We start from the raw sequence: 25,391 nt of genomic DNA, 5'->3' as shown, positions 1-25,391 counted from the left end.
TTTCTGTTTGTTTGGTATTAGTTCAGTAAGACCTTATCTGCAGATGTTGCTTTCAAGCTCCTAACAAAGATGAGGGGGGTAAATGTGGACATAAAAAGCACAAGCATGAGCAAAAGATAGGTCATAAACCAGGGTGGTTTTACAACTGCAGCAGGACATCTAAGCTACAGGGTACTTTGATTTCTAGCCCTAGACTTCTAGGAAATTATTGCTGCCTTGTGTTGGAAATAAATTCAGCTCTTGTGTTGATCACCAAATGGGGAAGTCAAATCCCTGACCAGCCCTATGGTAAGAGGAGGTAGACAATGCAGTACCAACTTGCAAAAGCTAGCAGGTCTGAATAAGCAGAATAAGGGTAGTGTTGGAGGATCTGCTCCCTCCTTTATTTTGCTACAAGTCACAGTCATGCTTAACATAAATGAAAATTTACGTTTCTCAGAAATCTCTCTCTTTTTAAAATAAACATTCATTTCTATTAACCTACCCATCACAATCTGAATATACTCTAATCTGAGTACCCTTTTCCCTGCACACCAAAGTATCACAGCAAATAGGATTCATACAGGGAAGCATGAAACAGAGTGCCTTAATGGCATTTTCCTGACTCCCAGGAAATGAGAGGAGACACGAAGCCCCATCAGCCTTTGCAAGAGCTGACAAGCCTTTAAAATTTTTGTCACAAATCTAATGATTACTTCACTGGTACAGATGTTTCTGCTGAGCCTGGAATACCTTTCTTGGGATCACAGAGATTAGTAATTAATATTAGATGACAAGGACAATCTTTTTTTTCCCAAAGAGAATGCACAAAATGTAGAGACTGCTCTGACTTCAGCCTATCTGCTCATCTATATCCAGTGGGCAGCTGTTACGATATTCCGTTCCTGCTAAATAAACAAAGGGACTTTATAGTGGTCAATACTCTAGTGTAATAATTGCTGGGACCAAAAATGTGTGAGATATACCTGCAACCATCTCTTGTAAAATCATTTTCAGCATAAAAAGAGTCACGTGGGGAACATCAATCTGCTGGTTTTATCAACTGGGCAACTGGCATTGTGTATTCACAGTGCTTGTTTCTAGCTCCTCTTTGAAAGGCAACTTTCCAATTATATTTTTTTGTTAAATTTTCAATAATAAAGGTTAATTTCCAAGCCAAAAACGTGGAACAGAATTAATTTCCTGTATCAGCATTAAGCATCTCAATTAAGCACTAGCTTAAACACATTTTAGCCTTCCCAGTGTTTAATGCCAGTTATCGTGCAAAGAGCGAGTATATCCCCCTTCTTAGCCTTCATTTCTCCTGTTCAACAAAAACAAATCCTTCCAGCCTCTTTTCCTGTGATGGGCCCTGCATTCCCTTGGGTACCCAGTAGCACTTCTCTGCCCCACTGTAGCCACCCTCTGCTCAGCCCTCTATTAGGCCACTTAGGGTTTTCTCATCAGCTTCTAACCAGTGACCTTCTAGCCAGCATGGGAATTTTCTGTTCTCAATCAAGGGCATGTTCTTGCCCTGGTGATGCAAAATATCATCCACTTTTTACTGGGCTTCAAGATTACCGAGTTCCTTCCACATGGAATCCCATTTGTCCCCTCTGATACTTCACTACTTTTTATCTTTACCAATGCTCATTAGCATCCTCTGAATCTAGGGTATTTTATATGTTTTTCAGTCATTTCAGTCGAATTATGGCTCATATTTGGGAAATTTCACTGCTGACCTCTCCTTCTAACTGTATGAATTGCCATCTGCTCCAGAAAATCTCCTTAAAATCTTCTATTACTCACCATTTAATCTGGTTTGCTTGCAATTTCTTGCGTGGCACCATATCAGAAACTCCTGGTACGTGACTATAGTACCTTCCCTGTTTATTTCTTTTGCAAAACGTGGGTCCAGTAGGTCAGCTCAGCCTGCACAACAGAGTCCATAGCATTTCTCTGCAGAGGAAGGAAGATTTACTCAAGTCTCTTGTGACTGGAGAGCTGTGGGAGTACCTCTGGCTAAATGGCAGTAGAACCAATATTTTCTTTCAATTTGCACTATTGATATAGTATGTGAGTCACAGACTTGTGACTGCTGTTGCCAAAGTGGGCGAGATACAACACTTGAGACTAAGGGAGAATCTTAGTTCTATCCTGATGTCAGAATTTAAATTCAAACATATTTCTGAAAGTCTTTGGAAGTGACACCACAACCATCAGGATTTTACACTCCTTATGTTTTTTAAGCTGGAGTGAAAGCCGGAAGTACAATTTTTGATGGTTTTGATCTCCTTAGTTCATCGCAGGTCTGTATTTCAGCTGAAAAAGCTGTAAAAAAAGTTCTGAGAGGAAGGGAGGTGAGGGAAGTTTCCAGGACAGCAAAATTTCTAACTAGAAGGGACAGAAGAGATGCTTCCCCATGTGAGCCAATCTGAGAAGGTTACAGCCACACCTCTTCCTTATTAAGTGCTGCAAAGTTGCTCATCACTGATGTCCTGCTGGTAACCATTCAGTAATTACATTTAGTCTGTGCCAGAGGTGATGCTTTTTCACTCAGCGTAACAAGCTAATAAACCTGTGGATGTGCTTTCCCCAACAAACACCAGTGGAATTAGGAGGAATGAAACTGCGCCTCATGTCTAACTTGGCAAGTGAAGAATATTTTGTATGAAGACATCTGCTATTCAAGTCACACCACTGCCTGAATGTTCCTTTTCCCCTTGCCCTTGCCCTTTCCCTTTCCCCTCCCTTTCCCCTTCCCCTTCCCCTTTTCTATTTCCCTTTCCCTTTTTTTCCCTTTTCCCTTCCCTTTTCCTTTTCCTTTCCCTTCCTCTTCCCCTTCCTCTTTCCCTTCCTCTTCCCCTTTCACTTTGCCTTTCCTTTTTCCTTTATTGGTTAAAATCACATCTATAAAATATAAACATTTTTGGACCGTTATGGGCTACTTTACATCACTTTGGCTAAATTACAGGGCTGTAAAAAGAATAAAAACATAACTAATCTCCTCTTTATAGCTCCCTCATAAAGGAAAATGACGATTAGCTTCACTGGTCTGAATTATTTCACAACTTAAACAAAGAGAGCCATGAGGCTGCATAAATTGCAGCCTTGAGGGTGAATCACTTTGATGTTCAGTGAACACAAGAAATGAGTCTGAGCTGCTAGTTCAGCTGCAGACAGGAGGGTAAAGCAATAGAAGTATGTTAGGCACACTTCATCTTTTGGCTTTTGTGGATAGACTCCTTCCACAGTTCTTTCCTGTCCTCTTATTTTCATGGTCTCTTCTGCATCCCCAAGCATTTGGGCTGAGGCAGAGCAGGAATGAAAAGGACAATCAGGAGACAGGCACTGCAGAGATGAGCAGATCCCAGTCAGCAGTGGCTTGCCCGAGTGTTACTTGGTCTGCCCGTGCACCTGCCTGCCCACAAAGCCTCAGTATCTCTCCCCTGTCCTGGTGCAGGGCAGAGTTTTGCCCCTCTGTCCTGTAAGGGCGCTGAGCAGCAAGAAAGCCCAGCAGAAAGAGTCTGCTCCCCTATTCTGTGAGGCATTGCAGCTATTGACTCAGCAGCAAACGTCTCTCCCTTACCAAATGCCATATGTCCCTCAGTAGCAGCCGGTCTCACCAGCTTCCTCCACGCCAGCAGCCTCGCTCCGCTCATTCCCTCCTTCTCAGGAAGCTCATATGCACAGTTACTGATGAAGCAGCTTTTAATTCTCTGCCTGAGAAAAGAGAACAGTAAGAAGAGCTGGGAAGAGACACCGAGCACTTGCTGTTTGCAAAGCTGCACTGGGTAAACACAGGAGCTTGCCATGCATTTCCCTGTGCCCACATGGAGAAGGAAAGGCTTACAGGCTTACAGCTGACGTGCTTGTAACCTGCCAGGACTGGGATGGGAGCCAGCCGCCACCTGAACGTGTGCAGGGAGATGGCAAAAGCAGAGGGGAAGAACACAGCCTTTCTTTATCTGGATTAGCTGCTCACAGAATATTATATCTTTCTTCCCTCCTCCAAATTCCCGGGCTTTCCTGACACTAATGTGTTTAGGATCTTCCTCCAACTAGATTAATATTAAAGAGCAGAGGAAGCGTAAAAGAGATCAGCAGCAGCTCAGGGGTAAGCACATAGGCTAGAGGAAGAGGAAAATACTGCTGAGGCACGGAGAAGCAGGGGTGGTGCTGTGTGGAGCCAGGAGTTGGACTTGACAATCCCTATGGGTCCTCTTCCAACTTGGGATATTCTATGATTCCATGATTCTAAAGACAAGAGCATTCCCGTTTTGCGTGAAACCACCAATGGAGTATTCACTTCAAGGTACACAGACAGGTGTGCAGGTGACATAAAGCACAGAGCACTTCTGTAGCTAATAAACATCTCCTTCATAGGCAGTAGCTCAGGAGGAAAAGTTTCTGGAAGATACAGGTGAAAGCTGCATGAGCCTTCACTCCAAACATGCACAGGGCCTCCATCACTGCGAGCTGTGCAGCAGGACTATGGGTCAGCAGGGGTTTGCTAACCAGGATTATAGAAGATTCAGGCACGTTGGCTTTCTGCATACTTACATCTTCAAGGGTATGGTGGGAAGTCCTGCTGTGATCCCAGCAAGGTGAGAGCGGCCGTGGGCAGCTCCAGTATGGAACACGTGAAATCCAGTGTCCTCTAAATTCTTTCTACCCACAACACGAACCCATACCATCTTGCTTACGTGCAGACTGATTCTGCCAAATATATGGGAAGTCAGGGAGCTTCAAAAAAGCTTGGGTGCTGGTTTGGAAAGGTCCAGTGTGAGACAAGTAAAGAAGTGTGGGTGGGAGAGGTAACTTGCAGGGGTACAGTTGGGGTGATGGGGCCAGGAGAGAGGGTGATGCTGGAAGGGACAAAAATGGGAGTCTTGGGCTTTCTTGGTTTAGGCTCTTAAGAATATTTGGTCTCTGCTCGAAGGTTTTCTTTTTATTTATTTCCAAATTTACAGAAGATGTAGCCTTTAAATCCTGCTTAGAGTTCAATACTACAGAAAGTTAGCCTTGGGTGTAACTACGTTGTTGGTGCTAGGGGAGAACATGGTTATTGGACCAGTGGGATGGGACATTAATGTGGTCACTGTCAAAATTACCCTCCCGAGAAATACAGGGCATGCACTGGCCATCTGAATGCACCTGTAGGAAAGTCCAAGAGGCAGCTAAATCTGGGGATAGGTGTTGAATTTTAACACCTGGCTTCAAACTACACGTGCTGAAACAAACATATTCCATTTGATCAAAAGCAACACGTGTCACACTGAGGTGTTTGGTTTTGTCACTGAGAAAAGGTGTCCGTGCCTATATGCAGGTGATGATTAAAAGATGCTCCAGTATTTTTAAATAAGAGCAAAGAAGAATATTTAAATATAAGCTGTAAATGAAAATAATGGCATGACACCCATCCCAAGAATTAAGTGGCCCACAGCCAAGCCAGATTTCTGCCACCTCCTCCCATACATTTGTGTTATACATTTGTACGCAGTCAGCCACCACTGTGTCCGTGTGTAACACATGAAGATGAATTAAATGAACAAATCAGAGGAGAGATTTCAATTCAAGAAGTTCAGATAAGTGTTTAAGGACCAAGAGAAACTGCTGGACAAGCTACATACTGCAGATGGTTGTGTGGGACCGCACCATTTTGTGAAGTGAAGCACACGTGGATCACAAGGGAAGGGAGAGAGGAAATGTATCTGTCCAGTCTGCAAATGTCAAGGTAATTCCAAGGGCAACAAGAGGGAGAACTTTTTACATTTAGTAACATTTATTTCTGCATTCGGTATCAAGTACATAAGTGCAAATATTCAGAGTCCATAATTAAGTCCATTAGGAACTACAGAGAATGTAATACAAATTGTAATAAATTTAACAAGCTGGAACTTTCCAGTTGCCATACATGTAAATCAGCCTGTCAATCCCTTACGACAAAAGTACTGGGTTTTGTTTTCGTTTTTTGGAGTTATACAAAACTGATTACCATAAGTACCGATTACTGTTTATTTTATTTGTGCTGGAAAACACTAAAACATCAGTCTACAATTCTATATAGTTAATAAAGATGAATCCAACCAGCAACCCAGTGACGTAGAAGCAATTTTAACTATTGCATCAGTGCGCTAAGCAGGAAAGCCCCTAGCCACATGTAACATTGAAAGTTATAGAAGCAATGCCAATAGAAGAAGGAAAAACACTAAAAAAATAAAATAAAAAAGGTCAATATTATTTAGGCGCTCACCATCATGCACTTTATAAGCAACACAAAAAACCACATCTAGTACACTTTTCTCTTTGCTATACTTTAGTGCTTGACACAAGTGATTGCAAATATTCTAAGTGCAGAAGCAGCAGGGGAAAAGCACTGCTTCCGAGTTTCATGTTTCTAATATTATGGTGTTGAGAAAAAAAAGAACGATAAATTTGCAGTAAAGTGTAAGAACAGAGCTGTTTCGCTCCGGATTCCCCCGATATTCATTACTGTAGTCGATGAATTCTTGATGTCTGCTTTACTCTGCCTTTCTCTTAGCACCTGGGATTTTAGCCTGAATCCTAGAAAAATAAAGAAAAAGAATTACACGTTCAGGCTGCAACTCCATTCCAGCAGACCCTCAGCTGGAGTCTTAGCCAGGGGTAATTGTGGTCACTGTGTTGTGGCAATGAGTGGACTACAGTCTAACAAGAAATAGAGGTGATTCTTCTTCATGGGCTCCTACAGGCCCCACGCTGTAAATGCCCTGTTTGTCAATGGTTATGTAACCATGGGACATGCTCAGTGATATTCTCCTGCCCTTTGTTATCCTACTGTGGGCTACCGTCTACTGGAAGCCAGGAATGAAGCTTAAACAAAAAAAATTAAGTACAGGCTTTTAGTCATGCCCAAGGTTATGAGTTTTCAGAATCACAGAAGTACTGGCTGGAAATGTCCCCAGGAAGCCGGTCCATCAGCCTCCTCCTAACTGCAGCAGGACTATTGCCAGTGCCAGGTCAGGTTGGCCATGGCTCTGTCCTGCTGCACTTCCTCCAAGGAAGTGCTGGTACGTCCCTGGACAGCCTGCTCCGGTGCTGTACTAACCCCCTAAAGAAAAATTTCTCCCAATATCCAGCATCAGCATCCTAAGGTGGATGTGCGGTGTTGCTCCTTGCAACAGGGAGAGGAGGATGCAGGATCACAGCTCTGCCTCAGCCTATGCTCATCTGAGAAGGGCTGCAGGCTCCTGCACACCATCAGCTGGGCAGGGCGTCACTGACGGGACACGTTGTCCCCAGGGACACCCAGCTCTCAGCCACCCAGAATACCACAACCTCACAGCAAGGTCAAGTGTGCTGCTGAACTCACTTTGCCACAACAGTGTTTATGTGGGTCCGCACAAGTCCCAAGTATTGATCAATCTGTGCCTGCAAAGACCAAGAGGAGACAAAGTCAGTGGGGCATCGACAAGGCAGAACCAGACAGACGTTGCAGAGCTGCAGAGACGTACCTGGTACTTGTCATATACAACGGGGAGAGTAAACATAGACACCACAGCTGAGGAGAAAAAGAGCACAGTGTTAAATTCCTGCTGATCAGATTCCTCCAGAGAAGAGACCTACTTCAAACAGCGACAAACACGTATCGTGCCACTTGGTCTGCTGATCCACCAGGGATCTTCGCATTAAAAATGAACTTTGCTCAAACCTCCCAAATATGGGTTTTCTCAGTGCTCTGGGCCTAGTAGCTGAAAAACGGTCAAACACGCATTGATTCTAGCAGTATGGACAATGGAATAGGAATAATGAACAAGGGAAAATAAAAACTGGTCTTTTAACTACGGAGAAGGCACAATGAGGAGAGGCTATTTTGCCTAAGTAGAAACCACTAGGGATCTGAAATTAAAAATAGATTTTAAGAGAAATGATGATTTTTACCCATTATCAGAAGAGTCAGGCCATTGAAGAGGGCTCCCACGTAAGTCAGCAGCCACATTAGTACTGCAAACTAAATGAAAAACACATCATTACATCATCTCCAGTGTCAGCTAAGAAGAAACGAGCTCACTTAAGTAGCTAATATAATGGCACATTAGCCTTTTTTAATGTGTAAAGGGACTTTTTAAGTAAGGCACACCAGGAACTAGGTACTTTTTCTGGGTGTATAAACCCATTTTCCTTTCTGCAGTTTACTGCTTCTCACACTCTTAGCTGAACTTTCATGCATATTTCGGGCTTAATTGCATTCATTTAGGACCCTGCACTGAGCATGGCATAGGCAGATTTCTGCATCCAGTTTTGATGAAGGCAGAGGTCATTCAAACCCCTGCCTGTGGCTAACACCACAGTGGTAATTCCAGTGACTGAAAACTCTTGACAACAGGGAGAAGGGTACGTTTTTCTAAATACCTGTAGTAATTTAGAAGCCTAACCTATATCTGCTCTCTTAATGATCTTCCCTTTGCTGTACAGAACATATACTTGTGTGAAGGTTGAAAATAATTGTCACAGCAGGGAGGGAAAGAGGACAATCCTCCACAGAAAGAAAGTCCACCATTAGGAAAACCTGATCAGGTTTTTATCTTTAATCCCTCACCAGAGGGATTAAAGGGAAACACACCACTTTGAGGCAAGGTCACAGAGTGCAGAACACAGAGATGCTTCCAGACCTGCAGGAGCTAAGCTAGGTCCTCATCTTTTGTAACTCCTGTATTAGGGATAAACAACTTCAAGTGCAGATTGCCTAACTAAGCTACTGGAAGCAAGCAGATTGGAAATCAAATAGGAGAGCAACTTTGATATCTGGAGCTACACAAAACTCAGTTTTATAAGGACAGTGTCAACATGGGAAACAGCGCTTTGAAATGTAAATTGGTCCTCTAGAGAGGGGTTAAAAATATTTAAAGCAATCCTACTTTTAAAGAATCCACAAGGTCCTGAACGAGAAAGAGTCTCCTCAGCTCTTTGACTGTGCTGTTGACATATAGCTGGAGACAGTCTGTGTATTTCTGAATCTGGTCCTGTGAGAGATTCATTTCCATATCCAAGTAGGCTCTGCCAGAAACACAGGACAGTTACAAACCCAGCCAAATTCACCACTGTGCACGCTCATGCCTGTCTCCCCATCACCCCCTCCTCCCCAGCCCTCACGTATCTGCAGCGGAGGCAATGTAACCCCTTCCTGCAGGCACACAGCCACCAGCACACACTGTCTTTGCCTTGCATGACTTGTCTGCCTGGGCAACTGCGTGGTGCACTAGGACTGTTTGTCTGCAGCTTTGCCCTGTCCCCATGCAGATCCTTGTCTGGATGGGCTCTCTCTTTACTCTTTCCAAAGAAGGGTGCAAATCATCACTGGCGGGGTTCCCCACAAACTTCTGTGCAACACTACTGTTGTAGAAGGCGACTTCTCCAGCTAGCAGCCTCTGGAGGAACAAGTGCTACTGCCTAGCCATGTGTCACCTTTGAGACCAGTGCTGCCCAAAGCAGTCTCATCCCCTTCTTGCTCCTCCAACCCTCTGCCTGCCCCACAATTCCCACTGAGCTATGCCCAGATCTTGAGTCTCAAGTGAAAACAGGAGTGCAGCAACCCAGCTAATGTTTGTCAGGGCGTGCGGGGAAGCCACATCAGTTCCCTGAACTGGTTCATGGGCCTGTTGGCACAGCAGAGGATAAAGCATCCCTGATCAGCTGGAACAAACAGCCCAGGCCCTGAATAGAGTGGGGAGAGCTTAATGAGAACCAGCCCCAGTGGTGATGCATTGCCCCACCACAGCCCAGCAGTGTTGGAGAAAATATACTCATATTCCTTCTGCACCCAACAGAGTGAGCCCAGAAGTGATACTCTTCCTACTTGCAGAAATACTGTGTCATCATTATTTTTAGTGAAACCACTTTTCTCCATCTGCTTAGAAACTTCATGATCACTTGACTTTTGGGAAAAGAATGTCCATGTCTCATAGGACAATTGCTTTCACAGATTTTTATTTCCCCCCCCAAGAATCTGTGCCAGTATGACTCTTGAGACTCTGGACAATGGAAACCCCTGTTTATGAGCAAGAACTTTATAGAGCAGCAGCTGAAGAAATGTGACTTCCCACTAGGAATGGATCCTCCACAAGACACCTGATCCCCAGCCATGACTGCAAAGCACTCACTTGAAGGGATGGCCCTCGTCAGTCTTCTGCACGGCCTGTAGGACTGATTTGTAGATTCTGAAGCTAATGGTGGCCGAGAGGCCGGCGAGGGCCAGGTAGGCCACAACACTGACGACGCTGAACTGGGTCAGGGAGAAGAGCAGCAACAGGAGGCTGCCAAACACGATCCCTGTCTGCTTGATGTCGCGCCAGTACAACAGGTTGATAGCTGGGGAGAGAAGAACAATGTGTTAATGGCAGGAGCTGGGAGGGCGTCAAGACCGCTGCCATGCTTGGTGCCTTCACTGGAGGATGAAGGGAGGAGAGGTGCTCCTGCTCACTCCAATGTCACCAGGAATTTCCTTGGCTGAAAGCAGCTCAGTGACTTCCGAGGTGGAGGAAAGGAGAACCTAGCTGGAATCCTTGCACTCTATGCGGCTGCATTAGCTAAGAATGATATCTGTCCTCAGCCACAACCTCATAGAGAAAAGATAAGAAACAACAGATAAGAAAAGTTCCTATTTTACATTGAAACTCTGGATTTATTTTTGGTCACTAGTCCAAACACTAATGTTTTTCCACTTCCAGATCAAAACGCCTTTCAAGTTTTGGTTGTTGATAAACAAATGAGAAAGTTTGGGGTTAGCCACAATAAACCAGTTTCCCAGTCAAAGTTTTGACAATATCATTTTGTTACTTCTGAAGTTCTGAAAAAAGAGAAAAAAACTCCTGGTTTTGTCACTGCTTAATAATTACACAGGTAGGAAACCATTTACTTACACGGGTAGGAAACAAATGGAACCTGAAAATGCAGAGTAATTCCTCTTGCTACTACAAATCTGACCATCTCAGAACTATTAAAAAAAACCAACACCTTTCTTCTTCTTTCCTTGCCTAGATACATGGGAGGTATTAGGATAAAACAATGGGAAAAAACATTTGCCAACAATATATTACTACATTTATAAAGAAGTTCATTTTGCACAGTGCTTTTCACTCAGTTTGTATCATTTATCCTAGGCACTCCAGCGGGCAATCTTACCAACAGAAATACACAATATAGGATCAAGATTTTAAGAAATGATCACTGAATTTGGCCCACAATGGTGAATTTAATTTATTTACACTGAGAATCTGTTTCAGAGAGGACTCTCCTTCCAGCCAAAGAACAGGCTCATGACAATCTAAACAAAGCAGCTCTAATTTCACACGCTGTCCTCATGAACAGCTTGAGCACAACACAAGCCAAGCATATTTCTTAGATGCCACTTGTCAAATAATCTGAACAAAGAGTAAATTCTGGGAAAATGCAATCTGTCAGAAGAAAATTCACAAATACAAAAAGAAACCATATTAATCCAACACAGTAGTTCTTATCATCTAATCTCAAAACACTGTGAGTCACCACTGCATGTTTCCCTTGAGTCAATGAGCCATTACTCATTACTATTACACACATTAGCATTGCTTTTCAAAGTAATGGGCTTGAGTGCAAAATTGCTCTGGGATTACCGAATGCAGCATTCCCATCCTACTATAATCTCCGTCAATATACACAACATAATGATTTTTTCATATTTCTCAGTGTCAGCACTCAGCACTGGACCTGTGATTGGGAGTGTGTATGACGAGATCCAAGGACTGCATCAAGGGAACCCCAGGGCATGGGCTGATGGATACTCTGAAGATGCACTTACAGCACAGGGCATGCACTCCCATCAGGGAGGCTGGTAGCAGACACAGCTGTGTCCATGCAGCTGGAACTCTTCAGGTTGCTTGCAGTGTCCCAGGGTTGGAATGTGCGACTTGCAATGCATCCTTACAAAATGGCATCCAGAAGATAAGTTTGCACTGTTTACCACTTTTCATTCTGCAGCGCAGCACAGCAACTGGTGTGCTTTCACCAGTGAGCATTTGGACAGGCTGTACTATTCACAGCTCGATCCTTTTTCTGCTTAAAAAATTCTCTGACAGAGGACACCTTTGGAAATTTATTTAAATCTCGCTTTCTGAGATACTTAAATTCTGTGTTACAAAATATCTTGATGTTAAATGCATAGGTGAGCTGGCTAAGGGTGCTGTATGTGGATATCACCTGCTGATGAAACAAAAAGGCCACGTACCAGTGAAAAACGTTATCTAGCAAGTAGGCAGTAGATATGCAAACAGTTGAGAGCTGAGCAAAAACCACAGCAGCCCATTTCTATGGAGTTCCCCGGATTAATACAATTGCTGATAAGACTCAAAAAGACTCAAAAGCAGCAGCTCTTTCTTTCTATGATATTCTGCCCTGCATTCTTGCAAGACTGAAAGTGGCTGCATAGATGTTGATTTGCTAAACTGCGTTTTCTGATCCCTCTCAGCAAGGAAGATGCTGAATGGCTGAAGAGAGATTTGTTTGTGTGTGTATATCCTGCAAACTGCCCCTTTCTGAGATGGCTACAGTGTTTACTAAGGTGTATTCAGGTGAGGAAAGCCTTGCCACAACCATGAGATGGAGAGAGGCCAAATGACACAGTTCTGGGGCTACGTGCATGCGTGAGAAAGGAGATGAGAGGCAGCTGGCCTCTTTCACCAGCCAAATGAGACCTGGGAGAGAGGGATCCTGCGTCTCTTAGACTTGACACAAATACTCCCATGTGCATAAAAAAATACGTGCCAACTGCAAGGTGGAAAACCTCAGCAAGGAGGAGGCAGATGGAGGTTCTTGCATGGTACCCATGTCCAACAGCCATCACTCCTGTCTCCAAGGGAGCAGGCAGTGGTGCCGGGGGGAGGTGAACCTCGTGGCTCACTCCAGCGCTTGCTGGCCTCATGGCTTCACTGCCCTGCCTGTTCATCCTTGCACATGCCAGGCTCCAGACCAGAATCCCCAGAGCAGGGGAACACAGTGAGCATAAGCTGAGCTGGAGCTGCAAACCTGACATCACCATTAGATGCCTTGGTCAAGACTTTGTGAAAAATCACCCCGTAGTTAATGAATAAAAAGGTCCTGGTGCAGGCAAGGGTCCTGCAAGACCTGGGCTTGTTGCAGGCTGTGTGGGCACATGCGACACTGCCCAGACCCACGACAAAGGCATGATTCTGAGCAACGCATGCTGAATATGCATGAAGCAGGAGGCTGGTGCCACGTGAGCCTGTCGCTATGTGATGTGCATGCAGCCGGACAGCAGGTCAATCTCTCTGGCTAAGGAAGATATATTTGTGAGTGCTGAAATGATGACTTCAGAGCATTGACGTTTTGCAGCAAGAATTTGCAAACACAGTTCTGGAGAACAGGAACAGAAATCAGCCTCAGTTTCATTCAAAACCTTCTGTTTTGAAAACCCCAACTCTAAGTCCTGACCATGCACATTAACATGCAGCAGCAGTTCAGCTGTAGCTTTTCATGACCTCCCTTCAGCCTCCTGGAAGGAGCAAGCAGAGTCCCTCCCTCGGCCACATTGTGCCCTTTCCAGTACAGTGCAACAGAGCTCTGGCTCAGTTGTGGAGGTATAAAAGGGCTCTGGGTTTTGCCAGCACAGTCTCAACCTCAAAAGACTTTGTATTTATTATGGGGGACTTGCCAGCAATCTCTAAGAAAGCAGCGTTGCAGACTGCTGCAGGTCACTGCTACTGTCTTTGAAGAGTTTTTCTGCAGAAACACATTTGATGAGCTATTTATGTGAAAGAGTTGCCTGTCTGTATTTTTAACTCACAACAGAACTTGTAAAATTTTACTCAAGTAGCTAGAATTTGAAAGAAAAAGCTTTCTGTGGTGCCAAGCAGTGTTTCAGCTACAATTCATAGTATGATTTCATCTTATTAAACGAATATGAGTTCTTTGTTTGGGGCCATCCCCCAGACTAATGATGCACAAAGGTGCATTCTCTGATTTAAGCAATTAGCTGTCGATATCAACAGCCAGGAAATACCAATGTTTGCAAGGTAAATTAAAGGTAACCTCCCAAATTTGAGTAACAGCAGCAGCGCGCAATGCTTGTGATAGCAAGGAACCGCTCCTGAGCACAGTGCCTGAAAGCTCACTCAGCTCACATCATGACTTTCAGCAGAAAATGTTTCTGCTCTTGGATATTTGGCATCACAAAAGCCAGAAGACAGACCTGGAGCTGGAAAGGGCAGTACAAGAGGCAAGGGGTGAAAGGCTCAAGATGGCTGACATGGCCCAAGAAGTGATGCTCCCGATTCCCTTTTCCTCAAATCCCAGTGGAAGCCACGAGAACTGAGCTCTGGTGGTTTCTGTGGCTGCCAGAAACATCATGGTATGGGGCAGCTGCAGCCCAAAGCTCCTGGGAGAAGATTCCAGAGAAAGAAAAGGGGATCCTGACCAATCTGCAGCTGAGATGTGTTCCTGCCTTCAGGCTTCTGAATGACTATATTCTTGAAAAATGGGGATCTTCCCATTCCATGCCTCAAAGCAAGCATTTTAAGATGAAAATTAATGAAGATCAACCATGCACGCTCTGATCAATTCACATCTTCCACAGCTTCTGCCTGCCTCTCATCTTCCATAGGTTCTCCCTGCCTTCCTCTGAAGAGCTCTGTTCTCTCCTCCTGATTTTGCAAGTTTTTTCCTCTTCTGCGACAACTGTATGAAAAATGAGCATCCATCAAGCAGAATTTAGTTAGCACAAAATCTGTGCACAAAAACCTTGTGTGCAGCCTTCAGATGAGAGCCATGGACCTTGAGGATCAAATAAAGGTTATATGTTTTCAGCATACTAATAAACCCATGAATGTGATCGAGCTGCCCTCCCTACAAATGGAGGTCCCACTGGGCCTCCTTAGGATGTAAAATCAATGGGTTGTACGGCTTCATTCCCTGTGTAATATTAGTATTAATGAGAATTGAGAAAAAGTCTTTTATTCTGTATACAGCGCAATACAATAGAGACTTCATAATGCATTTCTCAGGCCTACTGGCAGTGAAAAGCTTAGGAAATCCAGTGTAAGAAGGGCAGTCTTGTTTATAGCATTGCTGCAACAATATCTATCAACAAATATGACTGCTAGAGATGAGTCTTCTAAAAGAAGTAAATACTGCTCATACTTAAGGAAATGCCACTTTGCAGTTTTAACCACAGGCTGTGGGGACATGATTTCCTCCTTCTCTCCAGGGGAGCATCCATAGCCCTTGCTCCCCTTCCCACAACAGATCTGATTCAAACAAAATACAGATGGATACAACATTTAATGAGCAGTCTGGTGCCTTCAGAAGACTGCTGTGATCAACAGCAGAGCCAAGGCAGAGCATTTGTGTTGTTGTATGAGGCATCTCTCCTTATTCTCCATCTCCAGCCTTGAGGAATTTCTCCATATTTCTCCCTCTTCTACACACCTAGTCCATGACATTCCTGTCCTCAGCCTAACTTCACGTTTTGATCACCTCTCAGCTATAATGCTCAACCTGAAAGTTCAGATCTTCTTGCTGCCTGAACTCTGATGAAAAGAAACCCGGAGCAAGAATAGGACCAGGGAAAAGGGTACAGAATGCTCTCCAGCCCACCTCCTTCTCCATCTGCAAAATCAGGATTGCATTATGTGAGCTCAAAAAGGATTGACGGTGTTATGTGAGACACCAGTCTGGGCTTGGGTAGACAGAAGGCACAACAGGGTTGACAATAATGAAGTCAGCCCTTCAGCCCCCTGTGGTTGTTGCTGTTTCTGTTGTTGTTTTCATATGAGAGAGCAGAGACCAATATTTGATCTAAAGGTAGAAAAAAGCATCCTTCCACATATCCCCTGCGCATCAAACCACATAAATCTCTCTTTACCAGCTTCTATGAAGGTGTTGTTGTTCTTATCTTAAGAGAGCAGAGAACAAAGGGACCAAGCAGAGTCCCTGAATGCACATGATGCTATGGAAATTTATAGATTGTTCTGAGATGCTCCTGGACCAAATTAACAGATGCAGACCCTTCCTAACTCTAACCAAACATTTGAAAATCTGCAGATTTTCAAAATTGAGGCTCAGACCTACTATAGTTATGAGAATACGACATGGAGAAGTTACCTCTTCAAGGGCCAAAAGAGCCGCATCAAACTCACAGTTAATCTTCCCTGAGACCTGATGAAAGTCCTCCAGTGTTGCCTTCAGCTATTGCCCCATCATCATCCTCTTGCTGGAGATTAAATTACTCTTTAAGGAATACCTTAATTTGGGGGAATTTTTTCTTTGTTCTGGCAATAAAAAAAATATTGTTTATCTGTTCTTAAAAGTAAAAAAAGACGTTTACATTCAGATATGAAACAGGAGGTGTACAGAGCATGTGTTGGTAGATGTACTGAAATCTCATTTTTGATACCACCTAGATCACGGGGTTTGTTGAGAAAGCTGGTAATCAAACAGTGTGAAGCTCACGTCTAAGACAGCTTGTCCTCTGATTTTAAACTCTTGATCTTGCAGCCCTATTGCCATCAGCAGGGATGTGCCTGAAGAAGGATTGATTGGATTTATGTAGCAGCAACAAAAAATGAAAGCAAATCTGGAAGTGGAAAAATATCCTGACAAATCCAATTCAAATTTCACAGGAAATCAGTTGCAAAACCAGGATGCCAATTCTCCATCAGTTAGCGTAGCTTCTTGAAAATATTAGCTGAAGAGGTTGAGATGATGAATTTGTTCCAAGATTTTAGCTCTACCAAGGTTCAACAAAAGAACCAACGTCTGGGACAGATCTGTAGCTGCTGCAAAGAGGGAGAGCTCATTTGAGCCAGGTGATTGCAGCTGCTCCACACACAATATTTTCAGGAAAGCACTGAATGTGCTGACAGGCTGAAATGAGCTCTCATGGTAATAGAGGTAACTGGACAGACTTAAGAACAGTCAATAAGATTGTATGTTAATAGCACGCATCCTTATTACTGTGATTGAACTTCTTTATGCCGCTTCAAGTGGGAACTGCTGCCATGAATGGCTGGTGCAGCTTCCCAGCACCCTTCCCAAACCAGCTGATGGATTAGTCAAGAAAGGAAGCTGGTTCTCTGGAAACAGCTGTCAAGAAACCACTCTTCAATAACTCCCGTTCCAGTGGAGTTATGGCAGCTGGACAGATTTGATAAAATCTGCAGTCCTTTACCACATTACTTTATAATCAACTGGCATGTCACCTATGGCCAGCTGGGAGTGGCAGGGGAACCGATGTGCTGCCACCAAGGAGCTCCAGGGGGCTGAGGTGCCAAGACCCTCCTAACCCAGAGAAACCTGTGCGGAGAGGCATGGGGATGCGTCCCCAGCATGTACACCTGCTCCAGCAACCAGTTGGAGATCTTTCTCCACATGCTCATGCATTATGGATGGCTCAATCCCAGCCTGCTTCCAATGCACCACCTTCCCATGACAATATTTCACAAGCAGCACGTGCCCAGCGGGGTTGATGCGCTCCCTTGCTCTACCCGAGGGCTGTGTTAGGATCTACCATTGACACAAACATGCTTTACCTGCAGGATGGGTGGGTAAAACTCACTGCAATATTTCTGAATGTGTTTAGCAGCATTTCTCCAAAGGAAAGTAGCAGTATGTAGATTCAGTGGGAAAAAGCCAAGGCTTCTCCTGCAGCCCCTCAAGACCCCTACCAAATTTTCCCCCAGTTTAAAGTTCTGTAAGGGCAAACCAGTGATATAGCTGCTTGACTTTTTATTAATTAAAACTTAGGTTAACCTGAGCATTTCATTTCCATAATTTCAGTAAAAAAAATGCTCCAAATTTACTGCATCTGTCATGTTCACAGCCATATTCCAGAGTTTTCAAGAGGAACCATAATTCTATGGAGAATGAACTTGGCAAAATTATACAGTTCCAGATTTTGATGAAACTGATATTCTGGGTTGAGAAGGAGAGTACATGAATAATAGATACTAGAAGAATCGTCGAATCAATCTTTAGTCTTCGTTCCTCTGAATTTTAAATTCCTTCTATTTTATCTGGGAGCGATCAAAGAATTTTGCTGGCAGAAATAATGCTCTCTACTTCGTGTTTTCTGCAGGATCATTTCTAAAGCAGAGAGCACCAACCATGAACAAGAAAGATATGCAGATGATGTGGCACCGAGGCAAGTGATTTATTTCAGCTGCGTCAATTTTTTCCAGATCTTTTTTTGTTTCACATCAGCACGGGTCATGTTGTGCCATTTAATTTTCTGCCTCTTGATTTCAAAAAGGAAAGCACAGAAAGAGAGAAAGCCTGCAGTTGTTATTGATGACTAATTATTAATTAAACAGCAGCATGCCTTTTGTTGTCATCCCTTTTTCAACTTTATGAATAAATATAATTTTTTTTCTGCTAAAAAGGGTAAAAACTTCAGCTGCCTCTAAATACAGGTGAGGTGGTTCAACAACCTGACTCAGCACATCAGCATTTTTAGGAATATCAGCAGAATCCTTCACCTTTTAGGAAATGGAACAAACAAAAACCCCAACCCTACCTCTCAAGGATGCTCATGTCTGAATCTCATATGAAAAGACTCAGGTTTAAGATGAGGCTCTCCCATAAGAGCCAAATGAATCAAACAATCCTATAGAAAGCCCTGGGTTAAGGAATGGAAAGCCCTAGCTGCTGCAGGCTGGCACCGAACAGGTGCATCTGTTTACTTCCCAGATTCCTGCTGAAAAAACCCTCAGATCACAGATACAATTAAGTGCCGAATTAAGACCGCAGAAATACCCCTGAAAACCAGTGTCTGTCATTCTGTCTGCATCCTCCTGCTGTCCCCAAAAGCACTTCAGGAAGGACTCCTGGCTCCTGTTACATGCAGCTGCCTTTGCAGAGCCCTGTCTGCCAGCATCCCGGTCCCTTTAACAAGATGATGCTCTAATCTCTCTCCCTGGACCCCGCTGTGAGCACCATGTACGCTCTATTCAATGTAAACACGCACCTAAAAATTAAAAACCACATTCAAACCGAATGTGTCCTGCCTGCCTGCAGGACCGCTACACGCTTTCCTCCCAGCTCACAGCCTCACAGAGGCTTTGCCTTTAGCAAAACAAAGGCTGGATGCCGGCTGGGAAGGGTGAAACCAACTAAAAATGGCTGCAGAGCCGGCCGAGGCGCCCCAGAAGGTGCCAGCCCCACCCAGCGCAGGCACCAACCCGCTCCAAATCACTGAAAATCAGCCCAAAACGGAGATGCTATTGTTCCCCTACACATACCCCCACAATATTTCCCCCCAGATGGATCAGCACAGTGCTGGGAACTGCAATAATGCACACAAAAACAGCAACTCTACAGCGAAGAACTGTCGCCGGAGCTGCGTTTTCTTTGTGCCGGCACTCAGCTCAGCCCTGGCCATGGGTGTGCCCAGGGCAGGATGCACCCAGCACACATCACCGCCACCTCCAGCCCCACTATCCCTGGTCAGCACGGATTCCCCATCACCCGGTTCTCCCACAGCCCCAAAGGGAAGAAATCATGCTGGGATGAGGGTGATCGGCTAAGGGATGCTTGGGAATGGGCTGGGAGGTGGGATGAAGGTGCTGCATCCCGGGTGCTCACAGGGCGAGGCAGCTGGAGATGGGAGAAATGCATTCAAAGAGCACAGCGAAGGGTTCTTCCTTTCTTTCACAATGTAACCCCCAAATAAAAGCTCTGCAGGAAGGGAGATAAAAAAGCATGCAAAGGCCCGCAGGTGAACAATGCGAAAATGGACGGATCCTGCCTTTACCATGCAGTCCTTCTAGCATGCAACACTCTAACAGACATAATACCCTGACATTTCCAGTTGCTCCAAAGACAGTCCATCTTGGTGGAGTCGGCACTGGCTTGCATCTCGGCGTGCGGAGGGGTGGCCGGTGCTGCGGTCGGAGGCGCTGCGTTAGCACTCAGGCATTCCCGAGCATGGGTGGGTTATGGGGTATCGCGCCCGTCTCCCCGCTCAGCTCCGGACTGATGCTGTAAGCAGCACGGGCGGAGGGGGGAGGGCATATTGTACGCGCTGCAGTCTCCACTGCAGCAAATCAGCAGTGTGATGTGGTTGCCCTAGGGAGCAGGCTCCTTTGAAAAGGGGATGCGGTCCCCTTTCAAATCAAAAGCTTTTGCGCCTCGGCGGCTCCGAGCCGCTGAAATGGTTAAAGCAACCTGACGGCAAAAGAAATAAAAACAAATTTGGGGCGGGTGGAGGCGGGGTGCGGGGAGCACTGTTTCCTATGTGGCTGCATGGTTGTGACTATTCGTGTTCCAGAAATTTCTTGAGAGTGATGAAATTGGGTGTTTTATTGGGGCTTTTTTGGGGGGGAGAGCCAAATTTCCCCGTCCACCCCCAGGCACTGATGCCTCGCTCCCCTCTGCCTGGCTGGGTGAGGTCTTGGAGCAGGCAGAGGAAAACCAAGGGCAGAATCTGGTCCCATCAAAGCAATCCCCATTCCCCCCATCCTTTTCTCCCCCCCAAAACTATTCTAGAAAGAGCAGAAAACAGCAGAGCACCCACACCCCTCCCACCAACCCCTGCTGCTCCCTTGCTGGGGTGTGCAGGTCCACGCCCTACCTCCTTTCACTGCCCCAAATGCTGCATACATTGTGTGGGACAGTAGTTTTATGAGATAATTTGTGAAAGAGCTCCCAGCAGTAACTCAGTGCACCAATGGCTGGATTGTAACACCAGCCTTGACATTCCTGCCCCAGGAACCACACTGCCCCTGCCTCAGTTTCCCCATCCCAGTAATGTTGTAGCAAGCCATGGCCACACGGTACATGGAAAATACTAAACAAAGTGTCTTGCCTTCACCCAGTCTGTTTCAGATTTAGGGCAGGTTTTACTACTCATTAAAATCTTGCCCCAAATCCACCCCGTTTCACTGAAGAGTGACCCACAGTACAGCACATCAGCTGGACCCAGATGGGGACATCTCAGCTGGCTTTAACCTTTCAGATCACGGTCGCTTACTAAATGTTTTTCCTTTAGCAATTTTATATTGAGTGCTCTTTTTTTTTTAATACGGAAACAGACAGCAGCACACAGACAGCAGGTCATACACACATCAGCACAGGGAAACGAGTTTGAACCTCCCTGCTTTTTTGGCTCCAAAACCTCAACTCTTTAACGCCTGAGTTAACGGATCTCCCCAGCTGGCAGTAGTAGGTCACTCATCCCTCCCTCAGGTAACTCATCTCACAGAAGAAAGCCAGAATTTACAGAGTGGTTCACTACAGTCAGATCTCAACCTTTACCTAGGAAGCTCTGCTGGGATTACAGGGCCAGCAGCTATTGTTTGTGCTTCTAAATCATCTTTGAAATCCACAGAGAGACTTGCTCTCGGCTTAAATCCAGCATCTGCAGTCCCCTAACAGGGAGGTAATTAACTAATTGGTGCAGAACTGGCTTCAATTGTCATTGCATACAGTAATGTTCAATAATGTACAAGCCTTGATTTTGCATACTTCCTGCCTTAGTTAGAAAAGGAAGGGGCAACTTGGCAAGAGATGGCTTCTCACCATGGTCTGGTTGGTTTAAGCCCTTTGCAAAAGCAGAAAATACCTCTCTTGTTGCTTTTAGCCCTGCACACTGAGTGCAGCTCTGCACCAACACGTTACATGAGCTACTTACAAGCAATTTATATAAAAGATCAGACATGGGAAATTCCTAAATCCTGCAGTTCCTGAAAAAAGCCAAAGAGACCTCAAATAGCACATCACTGAATCTTATGGCTATTGCACATGAACCATCAGCAACACAGCAGTGAGAAGACACAAAATCTCACTGTAACTCATGGTTCTCCATTAGCTACAATAAAGTAATTTCCTTTGGACCGAAGAGAGATCCATGTACATTTAACATTCTGGTCTCGTGATGATCTCTCCTTCACTGGCAGAGATTTTCCTCATCCCAAAATTCAGGTCCCCACCTCCTTGCCTAGGCCACCAAAATAAACCATATGCTCAGTTTTCCTGCTTCAATTTCTGCTTCCTTTTGGAGAAGTGTCTCTTCAGAGCTGTTCCACGTAGTTGGACTGCCCCATGTCATGGGCACCAATGTTATATTGTCCATGTGTCAACCCAGACTTGCACACCAAGCTTAACAAAATCACGATGGCTGGATGAAGAGCTAAAACAGCAATTGATAAAAAAAGCACTTCTACAATGAGAATTTAAATTATGCATTCAATAATGTGAGCCAGCATTAGGACTGAGCAGCTGGCCATCAATAGCCTGAGGGTGAGGACTATTTTCCTGCAGCAGAATGAAACCAGGGCCACTGACTGAATGTTTGTGGAGCACAGCAGAGTGGAAGGCACAGCTAACATGGCCTTGCCTGGATCTACAAAGGGTGAGAGGTGCACAGGTCAGAGCTCATGGCGCAAACTGCAGGACACTGCAGGGATGGAGGAGAGTTTTTCTCCAATCATGAATTGAAGCAGGATTAAAAGCAGTACGTGGAATTTCCTTCCTTTGTAACACTGTTCATGGCAAAGCCCCTGCCTGCAGGATATTGCTGAGGTGATTACAGACCTTCAGATGTTTCAGCGAGGTCAGCTGAAATTGGTACAGCCACAAGCCAAGTGGGCTCAGCAGTATTTGCCTATTATGTAGCTCTGCTGGAGATAATGATCCACGTAGGAAGTGTAGGGTAAGGACTCAGAATAAAGTTACCTGTTTGCTTCCAGTTCCTCCTAAGCTACTTGAGGGAATCCTCAAGTAATCCATGAGCAGGCGATTGCTGCCTGCCTCATCTCTTGCCATCCCTCTGCACCCAGCGTTGGTGCAACCAGCCTCACACCAGAACTGTTCTCTGACGCTGCCTTGCTCTCCCCCCACTTTCACCAGGACCCAGCCTGCCTGTGTCACCTCTGGTGAGGTCAGAGCAAGCAATATTTAAAGAGTTTTTGATAAATGGAGTTGAATCAATGCACCAGTCTGTCATAGCTCAGAAGCACCCACAGTGTTCTTCCATGGGAAGGATCAGGCATGACTCCAAACTGCAGGGCTGTCCCTAAGCACCCTGCTGGAGGACAGGGGTGGAAACCAGCACTGATTTCAAAGAATAGTTCAAGATGACATACTCAAAGTTAGAGCTAAAATTATCACCGGTTCCGCTCTAAGTGCAGTGACTTTGAAGACACTTCGGACTGATTCTGTTTTGCAGAACAGAGCTCTGCATCACCCCACATCAACGCAGCACAGGACACATTGAGGGCAGCCAGGTCTGCAGCGTGGTGCTGTGAGATTCCACCACTTGGCACTTAGGGGAACAATAGCATTAAGGAAGATCACTGCCTGTTGGGTTTTTTCTATAGCTCATTTGTTCTTAGCATTAGCAACAAAAATAGAGGGGATGCTATTTTAAAAGTCGCATTAATATGTCTTGAAGCTCTCAAGAGCAATGGGGAATTTTTGCCTGAGTACTCCAAGCCAAAGGCAGCCAGCAATTACATTTTAGTGATGAGGCTGTCAGTAGCATGGGAAGGGCCAGATCCTAGCTCTGCTGTCTTGCACTCATTCTTGCTCAACACATTTCTGGGCTGCAGAATTGCTTAGAGGCAGCTCAGATGAAAAGGGCAGGAGCTGGGAGATATATGCTGAGTTGGAAGGGACCCATAAGGATCATTGAGATGCTGATGGCTACTGCAGGTCCACTGCTGCTACTCACAGTCTAGGTGCCTTGGACAGTTTTGTCCTTGTGTCTCATGCCCAAAGCCTTGGTGCTTTCTCTTAGGACATGTAATGCAGCAAGGAATTACTTTTTTTCTCAGCTCTTCATACCACCAAAGAAATCAGCACGCTGGTAAAAAAGGCAACGTGGTCTCAAACTCGTGCAACGTACATCTAGAGCCAAACACTCATAAGAAAAGAAGTGCTGTGTCCCAGTACGTCACATAATATTCTAACTTCCCTGCAATTTCTTTGAGAAGTCTTCAATGCCTGGGTATAACGGGGCTTTTTAGAATCAACAATCAAAATATTTGTGTTTTTTGCATGAACAAGAAGTGTTTTGAAATGTGCTGCTAAGCTTCTGCTTTGCTGCCTTTTTCACTCTCTGCTCAGCACAACTGCTTTTCATGCCCATTTTTTGCTCCAAATCTGTGCTTTTTGTAAGGTCTTAGGCAATAGGCATGTGACATGAGTCAAATGAGTGGGTGAAAGACTTCTCTGGGAGCGAAGCAGCCTTCCTTCAATCCTAGTGAAAGAGGCATTTGCAGAGAAACCCTTCGATTTGGGCCTACTCTGAAGAACAGGGACATGGTTTAGTGGGCATGGTGTTGACGGGTCAGCGTTTGGACTACATGAGGTCTTTCCAGCCTTAATGATTCTATGATTCTTTGAAGCTGTTCTCCATTTTGGATTTTGAACTACTGATGTGCAGTCCCTCAGTGAGTAGATCCCATTCACTGGCCATCCCAGGGATGCTCTGCAGGAGCTCACTGACTGATGTGGGAGGCAGCACATCTGACACGTATGAATCAATTGTAATTTACTCCTGGCTCATCAGAAGTGGATAATTCGTCTTGCTTCTTTAATGTTGTTTTTGAACCAGGAGGATCATAAGCATGAAGGCTCTATTCCTGCCACTGATCTAGAAAAGTCTGTCTTTCTTTCCAGAGGGGCTACATTTTTCACGTGCTCGAAACCTTACAATTAGGCATTTCTCTCCTTTGGGGGAGGCAGTTGTATGACTTCGCTTCTCCTTCATGTTTTGATCAGTAGAGCTGATGAGCCCCTAAAACTAGGGTTGACCTGTATTCCCCCGTCAGAGCAGTTCTGTCTGCTGCTCACAGCCTAGCCCTGCTTCCAAGCCTGCTGCTTGTAAGCCTGCGCTTCTAAATTTGTCTCCCTTACAGCATTGCTGGTGCTGCAGCTGGCATTATTAATTCCATTTCATTAACTGATCATCTTAATGGACTGGAAGACAAAAGAGAAGACAGTCCTGAGACCACAGCATTGGCTGGGCCTCAGGAGATGTATGTTCAGCCCTCACGTCTGCCACAGGCTTCCTGTGTGACCTTGGGAATCCTCTCTCTTGGGTCTCTGGGTCCATTTAAATTTGGGGCAGCATCTGCTTTTTAAGCTTTCTTTCTGCAGCACCTGGCACAACATCTGTTCTCTAGCAAAGAAACTGCATGCGTCTCTGTAAACAAGGTGCAGGCAAGTGTTACTGCTGCCTTTTGGGCCAGCGGAGGTCAAGCATGGTTGTGAAAATGAGTTTGGATTGCATTGCCTGGTGCTGGGCAGGGGTGCAGGGGACAGAGAAGCCTTTGGCCAAGCACACCCAGGAGACGGGGGAGGACATACTTCCAGCAAATTCTTGAAGGTCTGACTGAGCTGCAGAACCTTCACCCCATGGGTTGCATTCCAAAAGATGCACT

At 45.1% G+C, this 25,391-nt stretch overlaps 1 protein-coding gene across 5 annotated transcripts in view; it reads right to left on the bottom strand.

Moving 5' to 3' along the window:
- Positions 5,984 to 25,391, bottom strand: part of RTN1 (reticulon 1) — a 121,486-nt gene continuing 102,078 nt past the window's right edge. For 4 of the 5 annotated variants that reach the window (XM_021402722.1, XM_021402724.1, XM_021402723.1 and 1 more), the window contains 6 exons: positions 10,122 to 10,329; positions 8,880 to 9,018; positions 7,903 to 7,972; positions 7,476 to 7,522; positions 7,334 to 7,392; positions 5,984 to 6,546 (listed from right to left, as the gene is read on the bottom strand). In XM_021402722.1, coding sequence (XP_021258397.1) covers positions 6,504 to 6,546; positions 7,334 to 7,392; positions 7,476 to 7,522; positions 7,903 to 7,972; positions 8,880 to 9,018; positions 10,122 to 10,329 — 566 coding nt within the window. In that variant the 3' untranslated portion in view covers positions 5,984 to 6,503. Of the gene's footprint in view, positions 6,547 to 7,333; positions 7,393 to 7,475; positions 7,523 to 7,902; positions 7,973 to 8,879; positions 9,019 to 10,121; positions 10,330 to 19,802; positions 20,143 to 25,391 lie in introns of those variants that run through there. The other variant, XM_021402725.1, reaches the window with a different exon arrangement.

The sequence above is a fragment of the Numida meleagris genome, chromosome 6 (genome assembly GCF_002078875.1).
Source record: "Numida meleagris isolate 19003 breed g44 Domestic line chromosome 6, NumMel1.0, whole genome shotgun sequence".
Classification (NCBI taxonomy): Eukaryota; Metazoa; Chordata; class Aves; order Galliformes; family Numididae; genus Numida; species Numida meleagris.
The sequence above is the reverse complement of the archived record's forward strand: the minus strand, read 5'-3'. Positions and strand labels throughout refer to the sequence as shown.